This window comes from Oenanthe melanoleuca, chromosome 2, assembly GCF_029582105.1.
Source record: "Oenanthe melanoleuca isolate GR-GAL-2019-014 chromosome 2, OMel1.0, whole genome shotgun sequence".
Taxonomy (NCBI): domain Eukaryota; kingdom Metazoa; phylum Chordata; class Aves; order Passeriformes; family Muscicapidae; genus Oenanthe; species Oenanthe melanoleuca.
In genome coordinates this window covers 36680706-36698239 of record NC_079335.1, presented here as the reverse complement: position 1 = coordinate 36698239, position 17534 = coordinate 36680706, and the positions used below count along the sequence as shown (strand labels likewise).

The 17534-nt window shown below is 37.9% G+C and overlaps 1 protein-coding gene across 2 annotated transcripts in view; it reads right to left on the bottom strand.

Moving 5' to 3' along the window:
- The window catches only part of CA8 (carbonic anhydrase 8), a 47451-nt gene that overhangs the window by 12381 nt on the left and 17536 nt on the right, over positions 1 to 17534 (bottom strand). Inside the window, exons 4-8 of one of the 2 annotated variants that reach the window (XM_056484569.1) lie at positions 12243 to 12338; positions 9761 to 9823; positions 8365 to 8413; positions 5738 to 5850; positions 1354 to 1506 (exon numbers count right to left, since the gene is read on the bottom strand). In XM_056484569.1, coding sequence (XP_056340544.1) covers positions 1390 to 1506; positions 5738 to 5850; positions 8365 to 8413; positions 9761 to 9823; positions 12243 to 12338 — 438 coding nt within the window. In that variant the 3' untranslated portion in view covers positions 1354 to 1389. The remainder of the gene's footprint in view (positions 1 to 1353; positions 1507 to 5737; positions 5851 to 8364; positions 8414 to 9760; positions 9824 to 12242; positions 12339 to 17534) is intronic. The other variant, XM_056484568.1, reaches the window with a different exon arrangement.

The following is a 17534-nucleotide window of genomic DNA, read 5'->3' as shown; positions in this document are numbered from 1 at the left end:
CTGTTGCTGTCTTCTAAACCAGAAGAATACTGAACAGATTCTTAGCTTTAGAGGATGTCTGTTGGCATTTTTATACAGAAAAATACAGTTTCTGTGATCAAAACAAAATACTGTTTCAAAAGATCTGTAGGTGTAGACAGTCAGGAAGTCAAATACACTAAAAAATAAATATAAAATATTTCAGTTGAGCCAAAACAAGTATGTTTCTTGCTTACAGACTCTTTTTAGATTTTTCTAAATCTAATCTGGTGTAAGGAAGCAGCTTCCATCTCCATCCCTCATATTAGCATCAAGTGCTGTGTGATAAAACACTTCACCTTTCTGTTCACCAGTGCTCTTTTTAGGAGTCTGGTATTTTAACTGGTTTTTAATCTGGTATTTAGTCAGGTATTTGCTGGATACAGCAAATGTACTTGATGGCTGGGTCCCCTAGCCTCAGCCTTTGTACTTGTACTGACCCTGTGATGCTTCACTATGCAGATCATCTCTAACTTGAAACTGAAGATACACAGAAAGTACAATGAAGCCTGGAGTATACAATTATTTTAACGTCTAAGACATTACAGAGTTAATTTCTCCATGAAAAACACCCTAGGAAATATTACAGGGAGAATGTAAGCATGATTCCAGAATTAAATTGAGTGAGGTACTAAACAGCAGGTAATGGCAGTTTTATTCTTATCCTGCCTACAGAGAATACTTTCTTACTGCAACTTGGAACACAACTTGTTGTCCTTGTTGTTTTCTACTCTACAGCAGTACTGATACAGACTTATTTACTTGATTTAGATGCTAGCTCTTCTCTGCTTCATTTTCCTCAAAAAAATAGTGTACTTGGAAATCAACACTCAGCTTCTGGCAGCTGAGATATAAGGCAACAGCTTAGACTGCAAAAATGAAAAAGCTCCTTGAAGGTGCTTTTAGAGGCAGAATTCTGTTATAGAAGATTGTTGTTGTTTTGTTTACTTAAAGCAAACTGAAAGCAAACCCACTACCAACTTGGAATTGAAAAAGTCTTCAGAACTCAAGGGCTGGTAAATAACTGAAGGAGTTTTGTAAAAGCATCATCTTTCACCATCTGAAACAACTCTGGAAAGTCTGAGATAATTGCAGTTTAGCAAGGAGCACTTTACAAAAATGTGCCTTTTGTTTGATCTTGTGAGAATGAGATACTTCAAACAAACACAGATGAAGGAGAGGGAAGAGCAGACTCTCTGCAAAGCTGGCATTTGTGAATTGTCTCCTACTGTAACTACAAATGCCTCGTCCCTGTTCCTGCAGTGAAATTCTTCTCCAGGAGGTACTCCTCACAAAGCAGCTTCCAGTTTCTTCAGTCAGGAGAGTAGAACCGACCTGATCTCTGTGCCTGCTCTTTAGTCTTTAGGGAAGTCAAGAATTGTAGCTCTGCTCCAAGGGGGAATTTCTTCTGAGATCAACAGCCTCCTTGTTTAGTTGTTCCTTCCATGATTTAGACTGCCGTGACAGAGACACACATGGTGGTTTGCCCTACCCATGAGAAGCACTTCTGTCAGAAAAGGACACTAGCTGCACCAGCACTGCTTTCCCTATTAAATTTCCATGTGGCAAGGTAATAGGCACATCACACACATGATGTGCCCTGCTCATCCTGTTTCACCACTTACCATCTCCACCCAACCTCTCACAAGTCAATGCTGTGAAGTACACCCTGCAGGACTGCCAATGAAACAGATGTTTTAGAGGCATATGGCCAAGCACCCTTGGATATTCACATACTTTTATCAGGAAGAGCCACTTTAAAAAGCTCTTCTCCTGCCCAGAAGACATTAAGGATGACCAAAGCCTGTTCACATTGAAATTTGGGATTAAGTTCTAACCAGTGTAGAGGCAAATCCACAATGTGAACAGCTGCATTTCTACTGAATAGAACCATTCGTGTTCACATTAAGTAGAATTTTTTTTTACCACTTGTACTCAGATCCTGAACACTGCTTTCCTCTGTTTCAATTACATATTTGCTGAAGAATAGAGCACACAAGACTAAGAATTTGCACGTTTTCTATAAACATTTCTTTGATATGAGGTATAGAAGCATTATCCTTCTGTTTGAAAATTTCATCTCCATGACTCCTTCCAAGAATACAAACCTACTTCCCAGCACCCAGAATACCATGAAGCTCTGAGTGCTTTGTTTTACAGTTTACATAAATTTTGCACAATTTCCACTCCAGCTCCAGATGCTAGTTACTGTTTCTGAATGAAGTAGACAAAAGGACCAGAGACCATGCCATTCAATAAAAGACCAGTTAATGACAATGAATAGAGAAGAACAACAGCTCCTTCTGCATCATTGTTTAAAATCCTTACTCTGAGTGGCTTAGACAATGCAGTTGTTCAGGGCTTCAGCACATTATTCACATATGTCCCATTTTTTTCAAATACAGTGGAGGGAAACATGACCAAGTCTTTTTCAATTACTTCCTGCTTTTTACTGGCCTAATAGGAGTTTTCTCCCACTGAATTTCAGCAGTGTACATGCATGTGTGAATCAACACAGTTCATTCTGGGCAGTGTATTTCAATATAAGTCATGAGACGATGACAAAAATTTCAATAGGAGGGCAGGAATATACACAGAATGACCCATGAAGGACTTTTTGATGGAAGTGAAGTCTCATGACAAGGAAAATTACTTCCAGTGATGAAAAAGCACTCCTCAAGATTCCAGGAAAGCACATCCTGATGCTGCAGTCCTGAATTGCTCTTTTGCTATTCATATAACCAGCACACTCAGATCTCCTTTCACTTAATATTGACTTAGATCAGTAGCATATCAACTCATCAGCTGAACTTTACTATCTGAAAACGTCTTCAGGAAAAAAAAAAGGTTCTCTACTTGGTAATGGTCAGCCTAATGTTTCTGTGTCAAAATAGTTACTTCATTGTTTCAAAATAACAAAATGTGAAAATATTTTGAGTGTGACCCTGAAATAGAATGGCAATTTTATTCCTTTTTTGCCCTTATGACCTGCTGTTTGTTAAGCTGATCAATATTGCTGTGTTAATTGCAGAAAATTAGCATCTTGTCTCCACTATATGAACTAGTTTGATCAGAGGAAAGAAAAAGAACCTATTCCATATTATATTATGTAATTCTTAATTTACTTGATATTGACACTCAGAACTTAATTATTTCATTGCCTGAAAAATGAAAACAGCCTTGAATTTGTCTCTCACTGGCTACAGCCACAGATGCCACTAGTATTTATATAAAGCACTTGACATTTCATTAGTATCCCAAAAAAGAAAGTTCTACAAGGTAATGACACATGTAAAAATAACGTATTTAAACCCATTAGAAATGCATTTGCACTGGAATCTATGATTTAATGCTACAAGCTGGCTTAATAAAATTAAATGTCTCTACCAGCTTCCATGGAAGATTCAAAATGGTATATCCTATACTACATCCTCTTATTTTCCACAGACAAAAGCCCTTGCATTTCTAATCTCTCCTTAATCTCTCCTGGGCAACCTGCCCTAGATGAACCTGCTTTAGCAGGGCATTTGGAATAGATGATCTCCAGAGGTCCCTTCCAATCCCAATCATTCTGTGGTTCTGTGATTAAATGAAATCTCTCATAGGCACGTGTGCCCACATGCACAGAAGAGGCCAGATATTTCATTGCAGCCAAATGCTAATTACAATTTAAAATCTTGGAATTTTGAGTTGTAATAAAATATTCTAGAGCCAACAAAATTATAATTTGGGCATCATGGAGACCTCACATGCCCTTACAATTTACGAATCCCAGAATCCTCTCCTCTCACACCATATTTATTTTGCATTGACAAAATTATTTTATAGACGCACTTATTTTTCATTGACATCTGAAAGCAATATCTGATGAAATACAATTTTTTATCCCACCTTGGCAAAAGCCTTTCAAGTTCTTAATAATTATCTTTCCTGCAAAACCTTAACTTTAATGTTGCAATCATAACTATTACTGAGGAAGATTTTTCTACTTGATGTTTATCCATGACAAGTATAGTGGATCATCCTGGCATAAGTCTGCTCCAATGCATCACTTGACTCCAGTGCCACTTCTCACCCTCATATGGTGCCAGTGAGAGGGAAAAGCCCCTCCATGACTTGCATGCCCTTCATCACTGCAATGTTTTTGGATTGGGTTTACACTATCAAAGTACTGCAGCAACACAAACCAGCTACCCCTCACCTTACAAAGGCCATGGTTGTGAATCTCAGTCTTTGCCCCAGGCACCACAGGTCACTCTCTTCCCCAGGCATAATACTCTTCTCAGGAGTCTTATGCCCTTCACACAACACTCCAACATCATCCCTTCTAGTGGTAAGTTAGTACATAGTAATACTAACTAGAGCTGCATTTCTTTTCTTTATTCCCTTTTTGTTCAGCCTCTTTATGATTCCCACTACATGTGGATAGTTTAAACTTGGCTCTCCTCTGTGCATTGACTGGATTAAAAGGGAATAGAGAGTACAAAATCTGCGACTAGCAATGTTATACTATGTCTCAGTGTAATAGCTGTGGACTTTGTAGATCTGATTAAGTCCCCTTATTTATCAATATCATATCTGGACAAATAGCTAACAAGTTACGAAACGCACTCTGTCTTTGAAAGTTATTCTGAATCTAATAATGCTAACAGAATGCTATTTACTCAGTAGTAAGTAATGCATTTACTCAGTAGTAAGCAGCCACAAGTCTTACCTTTTCATAAACAAATAACAATTCATGATGGGATGCATTTAAGTTGTAGCCAACAGACAAATAACTTACTGGGAGCTATTGCTTTTATCCTATGATTAGATGGAGAATTCAGTTTCCATAAAACAAGAAGTGCTGCCAATTTTAAATTGTTAAAGATGTTAAAATATTGTGCTGGCATCAGTAGCAAAATTTTAAATTATTAAAGCTGAATTAATACAAATCTGAATTTATCACCTTTTATACTTTTTTAACATACTTCAGATGAAAATGAATGCATTCAGCTTCAGGGATTCTAGGTATTTTCACTTAAATTAAATGCACATTCCTCCAGATGGGATTCACAGACTGTGGGAAAATACTCACCAGGAGTTTTCTTTGTTTTTACTGGAATTAATTGTAGACAGATTTGAAAAGCTTTACCTAGAAAGGCTCACAACTGTTAGATTTAATTTAAGAAAAAAAAACCCAAACATTTTAAAATAAATCCAAACATTTAAAAATAAATACGTGCAAAATCAAATTTAAATAGGTAGTTTCCATTTGACATTTATTATTATAAAACTGAATTTTAAAAGAGCCAGATAAATTAAATATAGTTCAGTGCAATCTAGCCAGTCTGACATACATTAATGTTTTTCATTCTCCAGGACATAGTGCCTCCCTGTGCTTTCTGTTCCTTTAACATTAAAAAGCAGTGATATTTGAAAGCTTACGATTACAAAGAATTTCATTTCTTTTGCCCATTGAGTTCCTTTTTCGTTTTCATTCACTTAAACATAAGAATTATTTTAAATGCAGATGATAAATGATAACAAGGTTTTTCATCTCTGACCTTTGCATTGCTTTCAGTGACTCAAAAGGTTTAACCTTTACTTGAAAAGCCATGTACTGATCTAATGGGATCTTTAAGGAGAACAGACATCATGTTCTGATATATACATTTGCACGCTATAACCTTTAGCTCATAACCATATTCCAAGGTCACTCTTTAAGCACAGCTGTTACCTGCACTTGGGACACAGTCAAAGGATAGCGAAATAATATCCAGGTGACACCTTCACTGCAGGGTGGAATGGTCAGAGAGCCCTCATACACCCAGTAGTCACGCAGAAGAGGATCTGAAATCAAAGGAAACATGGAATTGTAATGACATTAAGGAAGTTAATGGTCTCTTTCAGTTATGACAACTGTGGGCTCACTTGCACGATGAAGTTAGTAAGCAGAAGCTAAGGTGTGAATTTATAATCTGCCAAGTACTGCCCACTATTTCCTCATACGAATGTATGTGAGCTAGTGGTCATTATATTACAGCGAGTTACCCTGCAGAGGGGCACTTTAGATGTGAAAATGCCACTTTGTAGATGTGAAAAAAAAACAAGTGCACAGCTCTTTAAATTAACACAGCAAATAAGCAATGTTATGGGAATAGAAGAATTCCTGTTAATGTCAAAAGCTAAAAGAGACATTGAATTTTGAAGGCAGAGGGTCTGTGGTGATCAAATTTTACTAACTTGTACATTTAGGATATGTCTCGAGAGTTAATTGTATTCCATTTTTTGGAAAAAGAAATTAATGAAAATTCAGCTGAAGAAAAACTTTTCACTTTGCATTTCTGGTGACATTTTTTGAGATGCACTGGTCTTTGGAAAAGAGAGTTGAATTTCAGAGGGGAAAAAATATCAAGGTTTACCTCATAATTACATATTTTTTTACGTTTAGGTATTTATTAATAGGTTTATAAATAACGGTTAGAATTGCTGAAGAAAATGGGCAATATTTTGTCCATGCAGTGTTTTAACTCTACATACAACACATTTGATTTTAATTATTTTAGTTATTTTAATTTCTCATAGATTCCAATCACACTGCACTTCATAAATGAGACAACACAGGACTTTCCTTTGCTGCTGTAGGCCATACAGCCTCAGAAATACGGAGAGGAAACTGTCTGACTATAAAGTAGGGGACAAGAAACAAACCTAGAGAGAAATTGGAGACAAAGTGTGATTAATCATGGCATGAAGAGCCAGCAGGAAGGTTGTGACTAGCTTGACAGAATGGGAGACTGGAAACAAATAAACCTGCTTGGTCAAACTAACCTGTTACTGTCATTTCACTACTAGCTCAGAGGAATATCAGTAGAATTAAATCTTGCTAATAAAGCCTGTGATTGTCAGTAAATGGATTTTGTTTTGTTGGTGCAATTTTCTTTCTCATCTAGAGAATTATGTAGCAAATCCATTGTCAGCAAGTTGCATTATCAAACACTCAAAAGTTAAGAACTGCAAGAATTAATTCAGCCCATCCTGTGCATGCATTGTGATACAGTGTTGTTACATGATCATGTGTTTCTTTTCTGGAGAATCTTTCATCATTTACTTGCAAAGACAGACGACTTTGTTTTGAAAAGTAAATAATATTATTTAGAATTCTCAGTACAATATGAGTCACTTGGTCTTCTTTTTCCCAAGCTATTGGAATCCTGCTTGTTAGAATATTTTCTCATTTTTCATATTTCTAATACACTCATTTCTCCAGTGCCTGAGAGCTTAAGTGAATTAATGTATCCTCCCATACCCTTGAGTGGTGAGGAAGGATAGATTATCCCCTCACTTTAAAGCTGGGGAGCTGAGGTAGGGAAGATGAGGTTAAATGCATCTATTCATTTGAAGTGTTCAATATGACATGCTTAGAACCTGATTTCTCAGAGTATTTAACTTTCTATAGCACATAATACAGTCAGAGCACTGCTCCCATTGACTTCTCTTGGAGGTGTAAGCACTCAGCACTTCTGCAAATCAGACCCCATGATCTCAAGTCGGGCACCTAGAAAACGAGGAACACATAGTTAGAGATGACTTGTGAAATTTTTTGTTTATGTGACTTGATCAGCATCAAACAGGAACTGTGAGGCAGAGGTCCTGTAAAAAATAACTTATGGTCATGCAATCAGGTTATGTTTCATAATGGATATGCATTATAGGCACAGGCTGCCTTAATTCCTGCAATTCCTAGTTGCTGAGCACTTGACTTTGCAACCTAGACAATATGCTTTTGATATAATGAATATAGTTTAAACATAGACCTGGGCTACCTTGAAAAATGAAAGATCTTGCCACTATGACAGAGTTTAGACCAAATGGATTCCTTGAAGAAACATTTCTTTTTAGAATTAAAAAAAAAAAGTCACATTTCTTACTGTTACACTTTGTCTCCCCTTGTCACTTCTTTTATGCTATACAACTGTCTTTGCATAATGGCATTGTCTTTTGATTCTGCCAAAAAAACTACGTTGTTAAGTGAGTAGCCTTACACTTCCTATTTCATGACCAAGTAGAGAAAGGAATACACAGAGCTGTCTCTCTGGTTGGGTTGGTAAATCCTCAACAAAGCACGGTGTTGTCATCAGTGCACAGACTATAGTATCACATCCCACTTACATGTGCAGATTTACAGTAAATTCCAATGGGACTTCATCACCATCCCTGTTAGGATGTGCATTACCAAAATGCATTACCACCTTATGGAACACACTAAGGCTTGCAGTTTAGGCTAGGCTTTAGATTAAGATTGTCTCAGCCTCTGCAATCAGCTACTAATCCACACATGCAAAAGTAAGCAAAGCCACCTACCTGGCAATAAAGAGTTGGGATTAAAACAGGGTATTGTTTTGGACTTTCCCTGGAAAAATGAATACAAATCAATCTCATCTCTAGCTTCTAATAAAAATGCTGATGAATGACGAGGTAAAACACATTCTGTGTTCTTACAGAATTAAACCTTGAATTCCTGTGGAAAGCAACCCCATTAAGAGCCCCCATTTAATCATCATTGCATTTGTCCTTGTAGCTACACAAACACATATTTTTATTCTCTTTTTTTATTTAATTTTTAAGCTTATCCCAGCAATTTGTTAACTTTCTGCCTTTAGCACCTGGACTTCTTTCAGACCCCAGCCTTGAAATTCTCTGCATGAATTTCAAGGGTTTCATACAAAAAGAGTTAAAAAAACAAGGGCCAAAGTGACTTTACTTAACTGACGTGGATAACACTTAATAAAATAATGCTGGTTCCATATATTTAGTACATGAAAATGTTATATATGCCAAAGTGTGTTTGATGCTGACCCTTTGAAAGTTACCATTATAACACAGTCACACAATGGTGAGGCCTTCCATGACCTTCCTCTGCTTGGATGTTGTCTCAGTAATGAAAATAGAGTTCCATACACTAGTGTTTTCTCTGACACTTTCACAAATCAAGAATTTATACTATTAAACATCATGCGTGAAGTTTACCATATATTATTTGACTAAATGATTTTGATCAGTTTCTAATTTTTCTGCACTTCAGCATCTGCTGAAGTGAATGGTAATCTCTTCAGATGTATAAAAACACATGTCATCAATACATCTCAAAATCCTTTTAAAATCAAAGGTATGTATGATTATTTCTGTTACAGATCACGAAGCAAAGAGATGGAAGTAACTTGCTCAAGGTCATTTAAGACAGTGTCAACATTTTGGAGAGCACTCTAATCTCCTCAGTCCTGCTAGGATTACTATCTGTCCTTCAGGACCCCACACATAATCCACTTGACAAGCTGGTGTGTTTTTGCTGATTTCCCTGCAAGATAATATGGGTGCTCAGTTCATCTGTTCTTTTCCTCCACAGATTAAAACCAGGTAAGTTTGGCAACATGGCTGCTGGTGTTCACTGAGCATGCTGCAGTGCTTTTACTCCAGACTGCATGAAAAATCACTGAAAAGGTAGGACAAAAAGGTAGGGCAAGCAGCTATTGGTATAGACCAAACTTTCTGACCACCAGAAAAAGAAGTACAAAAAAATATATATTTGCTGAATAATATTATCTGAATGAAATGCTGAGGTTTACTTGCTTGCCACCAAATGAGGGCTTTTACATGTGGTTTTAATACAAACACATCTGAAATATTTCTCCTGGCTCCGTACAGACCCTTTGCTCACTGTCTCTTTGGTCATTAAATGAACCTTCAGACAATGCCTTACCTTGTATTGGATATCCTGAAGAATTTCAGTTACAGCCTTTAGGCCCACATGCTCTTTTCCTATCTGAAATACAGTGAGCAAAGGTGAGTTTCAGTATCTTGGTATTTCAGAAACTGTGAGGCAAAACACAGGTCAACCAGAACAGTAAGTACTGTAGCTGTTTTTAGTTTAGCTACACAACCTTGTTTTAATCAAATACACTGATACATGACAACTCCAAAAAATTAAATCATTATAACACCACCGGCCAAAAGTAAAAAGGGCTTAAATAACTTTAATGCAGAGACAGAAACTCACAGAACAAGAGAGAGTCATAATTAAGTCTGGTAGGTTTTGATTAACCCTGTTTTGCAGCACCTATTCTATGTGGAGTCAAAATCATGCAGTATTGTTGCATATAAAAGCCAAGGATACAGTTTGTCCCTACTGGCTCTTGTCAGAAAAGTACCCAGAAAGGAACAGAGTGAACAAGCATAACAGACACATCTTGAATTTGTTCCCATGGCGTTGCAAATCTGGCCCAAGGTATCTCTGAAGCTCAGAGGAGGTTCTCCCTGCCTGCAGAGTGCAGAACAGCAGATTCCCTCTCTGACAGCATCTCTGGGATCCTGCCAGGGAAAGCCAGGCTCCCGGCAGGCTGCAGCACTGCCTCTGCTGAACGCCTGCAACGCACAGGAGATGGGGCTCTAAAGAAACACTTGCAGATAAGAGATTCTAATTTTATATGGACGTTGCTCACTCTGCACACTGAACTCAGCTGCTTCTGACTCAAATCACCCATTCCAGGATCCTAGTTTTATCTTCAGAACAAAATCAGAAGAGGCAGAAAGGGCCTTCTGCTTGATTTCTTTGCCAACATGTACAATTACAAGGTGAGGAAATAAGCCAGCATGAGTAAGAACATGAGAGCTAGACCCTGAAAATTTTGTTTGCTTTTTGTTTCTCTTGGAATAGAATGACACAGTAGCCACTGGAAGGAAACAACTGAATGTCAACAAAAGGTACTTTGTTATTTCTAGGAATTCAAGAGCATTTTCTTTTGTTTCAGAATGGAATTTCAATTTCAAACCTTCAAAGTGCATAAAATATATTGAAGTCACTTCAAAGATGCTGCTTCTAAATTAATAATCCCCAAGGTCTGTCACTTAAATATTTTCACTGACCTTAAAATAATGTATTTTAAGAACTGTGGTACAAAATTATTTTTCCATGCCGTTACCAAGTAAAAAATGGTCACCAAATTTCCTCTCCCTGTTTTCCTACCCCTTTAATAAGCAGCTTAAATACTATTTTTCCTTGGTCAATTGTAAATATATGATGCCCTTCTTGGCTAATGAAAAATCCTTTCTGGAATGCTTAAGAACACTGATGTGGGTGAGAGACCCGAAATGGAAAATGTATAATTGAAGTTTCAAATTTATTGAAGAACTTATATATAACTTTCTAACTGACTCGAAGGTTACCTCTGCTGGAATGAGAAGGTGACTTACATAAGCAATTATCACACAGCCCTCTAGGACACAAAGCTGAAGACTTTCTAACTTCCATTTTTAGTAGTTCTATCTGAGTGTTGAGGCAGCAATCAATGTACCTTTAAATTCAGAGGTAAAGCTCAAAGGCACTCATAAACTCGTTATGAAATACGACAAATTAATAATACCACTGCAAAAGAAAATCCATTTGATCTAAGCCTGAACTCTAAACCTCATCCTCCAAACCCATTTAAATAAAACAGTTTGCCATTTCTCATGAGGTAGATGAGAATGTGGTGTTTGAGGACTAAAACTGAAAATCTTTATAGGGTGCAGACCTTGAAAAACCTTCAACTGCAATTAAATTATAATGCTAACTTCCCAGATTTCATTACACCTTGTCCCCAGGAAGCTTTAAGCCTCCTCATTGCAGGCTTTTCTGAGGGTCTCTGGCAAGTCTTGCTAATACTCTCAGTCTCTGAAGAATATGTCATATTTGTCCTGTGTGAAAAAACACACTTGTCCCTATGTTCAGGGAAGCACAATCCCACTACCAGTTTTTAGCAGTGCCAATGGGTTTGTAAGCCTTTTTTCCAATCTTTCCTCCTCTCCTCTGTTTATTTCCTCAACCCCTCAAACAGCAGACCCAGCCAGGAATTAAGAGAAATACATCATAGAGATAGTGAAGCACTTGTCCCTCCTGACAGCCCTCATTCTGCCCTCAGAGGAATGAAGACTGAATGTCTACTTATAGCCAGAGACACAGAAGGATACCTAACTATGTATTATCCCTTCTTTAACTAGCATACTTCCAATATCCTGTTTAAACAAGAATTGATTGCTTAGCACACATATAGAAGACATGACTGAAAAATATCTTTCAAACAGAATACCAGCAGTCATACATTGTTTTCTATTATCAAATCATTAAAAATTAAATAACATGGAAAGGACCTCATTATCCTCAGACAAATGACAGTGCATTGTAACAAGTGTAACACAGGACTTACCTGCACAAACAAAGCAATAATTGCTATGCCGTGCTTCTTCCCTACTGCCTCATCAATGCTGCTGTACAGTGTGGAGTTCCAGTGCATTAGATGAAGCTAAAACAGAGCAGTGCAAATAGAGCGATAGAGAAATATGTTTTGTAATTAAAAACACCAGCAATTAACATCAATTAACAAAGCCTCAGCATGTTGTATATGCATGCATGACTACACATATGTGCATGCTGTTGTGGATGTAGGGATAAGTGGATTTACTACTGCAAATATCAGGAACACCAAGGAAAAAACAGATAAATTTGCAGATAAAGTGATGTACAGCCATTTACCAAAAATCTACATCAAAGTGTGAATGACTAGAGTAATGATGATTTAACAACTCCCTCAATCTGAATTCTGAAATAATGTCAGCTAATGAAATCCACCAGCATTGCCTCTCAGCCAGTCAGCTCTCTCCCAAGACAGGAGAATTATTATGGACACAGGCTGTCCAAACACACGTTAGACTGACTGACTGTACTATCATTGACTGTACCACTTGTCTCACACACTACCTCCCAAGATGAATCATTCAAATGTCAGTAATAAGAGTACAAATGATTTCAGAAAAGGTTAAACATAGAGAAAGTAAAGCAGAGATAAGTGACTTGAGGACCACCTTAGGGATAATGCTGAAAAAAAGGGATGGTAAAGAGAAAAGGAGATAATGCATGGATATATGGGAAGTAGCAGACACTGGGCAGTAAACCAGTCTGTTGACGTGAAGTGTTACAGCATAATCTGGGAAGTAGTGTTTGAAAAAGGAAGGGAGGGAGGGAGGGAGGAAGGAAGGAAGGGAGGGAGGGAGGGAGGAAGGAAGGAAGGATGGAAGGAAGGAAGGAAGGAAGGAAGGAAGGAAGGAAGGAAGGAAGGAAGGAAGGAAGGAAGGAAGGAAGGAAGGAAGGAAGGAAGGAAGGAAGGAAGGAACTATCTACTGAAAAGTAACACGCATTTTGAACATTAGTTTTTCCAGAAATAATGTAACTCTAATCTCTGTGCCTAGGTCTGATAACACTGTAGAGCTTCAACATCCTAAGCACAGCTGCATTGAAGTTTATCTGCCAACTCTTAGACTTAACTTCTGTTGTAAAATCATGATCAATGTTTTGTTCAGTCATGTGTCTAAGAAGTTAAAATGTCATTTTTACAGCTAACATTGCTTCCACCTTCAGGAAAATCAGTATTTAAAACAGTGTATCTTCCTATTTTGTTTTTTTTATTTCTGTGCAGTAACACCTTCTGAAATGCTTATTGCCCCTTACACAACAGAAATTCATTCAGGCATCTCAGCATTTCAGAATACCAGGTCTTCAAGTAATCACTCTCCACTAACTTATTTCCAGTATGACCTTTAGGCACTCCCACTGATGACCGTTATTCCAAAAGTAAATGCAAGTTTCTAAATGAATATATTATAAACTGAATTAAATTCCAGATTATACACAAATAATTTTATTCGTTTTGATCAAAGACATCTGCTGTGGCAAAAAATGAAACATTTCTCTTAGCAAATACAGTAAATCCTTGTAACATGAGAACAGTAATATAAATAATCTACTTGCCCTCAGCTACAAAACTTCTAGATATACAAATGCTCCCTGTTAGAACTAAGCTCATGCATTTGCTTGGTTGTGTGCATTTCATCACGTACAAAAAGCTTTGTTACACATTTGATTTGCCTTTGGATTTTAAAGGCAGAGGATCCAAATATGGTATTTCAGTCTCCGAGGCTCTGGCTGGCAGACACAGAACCACCACCACCTGCGAGGACAAAGCCAAAGCACCGCACTTTGCAGAGACAAGCCTGGCACTCGCACCAGCTCCCACTAGAGGGGGATCACGGAGTCCCACAGCCCGCACCAAAATCCTGACCTGAAGAGGGAAATGTGAAAGAAGGTTGTGGTGACTGCAGTGGGGATGGCAGTGTCCTCATGCTACGAGGACAGTGCTGTGTGGCATCACGACTCTCTTGGCTGGGCATGTCAAAGCAAGCTTGCCCTTTGGTGGCTGGAACGGCAGTGCCAAGGACGATCTCCAAATGTTGTACAGGGACTGTGACTTTGCCTTTGTGTCTACAGGTGGGTCTTGGCTAAAGTGCTGTGGTGTTCTGCATGTTACATTCCCTTGGAGGTAAAGTCTAATCTGACATCTCTCTGTGTTCTGACAACAGCATGTTTTCTCTAAATAGATCCGAAAGACCCAGAAAGGGAAAAATGAACAAGTGCTTCAAATTGTCCAAGCAATGACCCCAGTTTATCCAGAAACAGATTGTCCTCTCTTAGGCAGCAGGCTCATCAGGGCACAGATTTCCCTATGATAAGGCTGCATCACCTAGAAAAATGACATCAAAACCTCTGTGTAATGCTACAAAATGTTAAGACTCTAGAATTAGTCTGTGCAGCAGTACATATATATGTAAAGGTAATGCTGACACACCCAGACTAGGTTCAGGTTTAGTAATCAGCATCACTAAAGGTACTGAAAAATAGGTAATCAGCAATTTCTGGACTAAAGGTTTCTGTGACTTTGAGGGTCTGTTCAAGGATGTTTACATTCCATAGCAGTTGTCATTAAAACAAGATCCATCATTTCATACTGGGTTGCTAATGCCAGAAGTAGAATGAACTTCTGATCTGTGTTTAAGATGCTACTGTTAAAGATGGCCATAATTACAGTGGATTATTGATATATTTTTTACACAGCAGGTTTCAAACTTGCTGTCATAAACCCTAAAGAAAGCAGGTAGAGAGAACTCCAAGTCCCATGACAATAGATGACTGGGGAGTACAATAAAAAGTGGTCAGACTCATATGCTCTTTCTACACAGCATCCCTTATTGGTACTGCTAACAACAGCATAGTGGATGCACTGCAGTGTACTTGTTATGTTCCCCTATCCTGACTCAAGGTGATATTCAGAATTAGCTGTTCACAGAAAATGTTCTATCATTAGCTTGCTAATTATCACTGCTAACAGAGCAAATGTTCAATCATTTCAGATTTACAAACTCAAATTAGAAAGGCAACCTAATGGAAAATAATAATTAATACCATGATACTTCCTAACAACAGACCAACCTATCATTTGTTTTAACTTTATAAGACCATGTATGCACACTCAAATAATTAAACACATTTGGTTATACGCTTAAATAAATTGAAGTCAAATTCTTTCCTCTACAAAGCAGGAAAAATGTAGCTCAAAGCAGGGCTGGGTAAGTACATGAAAAAATCATTCAGAAAGTGAGGTAGCAATAAAGTAGTGTTTGTAGTGAAGTGTGTGGGTTTTTAAAATCACATTTTATCCTGCGTATTTGAAGCTCTCTGGATCTGTTCTGACTTTTGTGTGTTCTTTTTTATTCGTAATGCAACATCAGATACAAACATCAGACAACAGTCTTCAAAAAAGATGGCATCAAGTCTACAAACATTACAAAATCTGACCTCTTGAGAGTACAGACCATAAAAATCATGGCCTATAACTCTTGTTAATATTTATGGGAATTAGATGTGCACAGAGGAAAGACCTCAGTGCTTTCACAAATCTTGAAACTGTCAATATGATATGCACATGGACAACACCATATCCATGCTTCTGTATGTCACAACTAGGAATAGTTGCATAGGCTATTAATGTTCTGTATTTTAGTAACCTTCATTTTCACATTTATTTGAGAGCTGTTTGAAAAGCGCTCACTCACAACGGGTGCCAACTCCTGATATGAACAAAACCACACAGGGCTTTTTAAACAATCAGCTGCAGTGCATTGGCAGCTTCCCATTGTGTGGTTTTCATTCAGAGTACAAAGCAGCCGCACATGTCAGTGAGGCAGGAAAGGCTCTGCTCACCTTGTTCAGTAATGTTTTGATACTTGGTAGTTATGATGGTTCTACACAGCCAAAATGAGTCAGCTATGCTGTTACTGATTATCAGTGGCTGGCTTGATGTGCCAGACAGTATATTTTTACAAAATAATCAGAAAGTTATCAGAAAATCCCTAGCACTCAAAAAAATCCACTTTTCTCTGGAAAAAAACATAATTTTGGGCCTTTTAACACTACAGCTGTAAGTAAAAGAATTGCAGCTGTGACTTCTTTAAAATCAGATAAACTGAAAACTCATGAAGGCAAATAATAATAAAGTGCTGATAAAGTTGATTTGCTCTGTGAACAGCTGGAGAAACTCTCCTACACAGTGAAGATTAAGAAATCACTCCAGGTAGCAGAGCAAACCTCCCGCACAGATTATTCTGTACGGAACAAATTCTGAGAAACTTCTCAATTTTCATCCAGCCCCCACTCAACAAAAAGGCTACTGAACCCAATCCTTATTTAGAAAAAGTTGACAGACATTAACGGGGGCCTGTTTCAAAACAAGACTTTCTCTTAACTTAGTAAGGACCTGAGATTCTGGCTTTAAAATCAATAAACGTTTATCAAATAAAAACCCTACCCTGAAATCCACTCCTTTCTCTACCACAGAAATGCCTTCTATGTCAATATGAAAAGGCCTGATGGTAGATTTTTAGACAAAATTGGAGTCCTGGGATAACAGACTCTGGCAGGAATCAGAGTCACTGTATGTGACCTATCACTCTCATCAGTTCTGGAAGCCAGTGTCTCTCAACAAAAAACACAGTTACAAAAATGTACATTTTTCTCCTGTCTGGGCCACTGACTGCTCAATGGAAATCTGCAGGGTCTAAAGCTCACTGAGAGCAAAAATTATCTTTTAAGATGATGACCTTACTTTATTCCCAGCTCACATATAAAATATATAATGACAGGATAATTTATGTTGGAAGTCACCTCTGAAGTTCAACTCTTTCACAGCAGCACCAATTTCAAAGTTAACTTCTAATTCAAAGTCAGATCAGGTCTTTCAGGTCCTTGTCCAACTAAGTTTTGGATATCTCCAATGATGGAGGTCTTACAACCTCTCTAGATAACCTGTTCAGTGCTTGACCTCCTCCATAACCTCTCCTTGTACCTAATCAGAATCTCTCCTGTTGCAACCTGTGTCCCTTGCCTCTTGTTCTTTTGCATTCCTCAGGATTCTCTGTTCAGGAGCCCAGGCATGAATTGCCTGTGACCACCAAATCAGCATCTCATGATTGATTCCTGAATGATGCCTCTTTCTCAAACCTCCTCAGTCATCCACTCGTTTGGATGACCATATTTCACCTAAGATTACTTTCAACTAAGCTTGCCCAACTCTTAAAATGTCAGGAAAGTTGCTACTAGCTCTGTCCCTTAC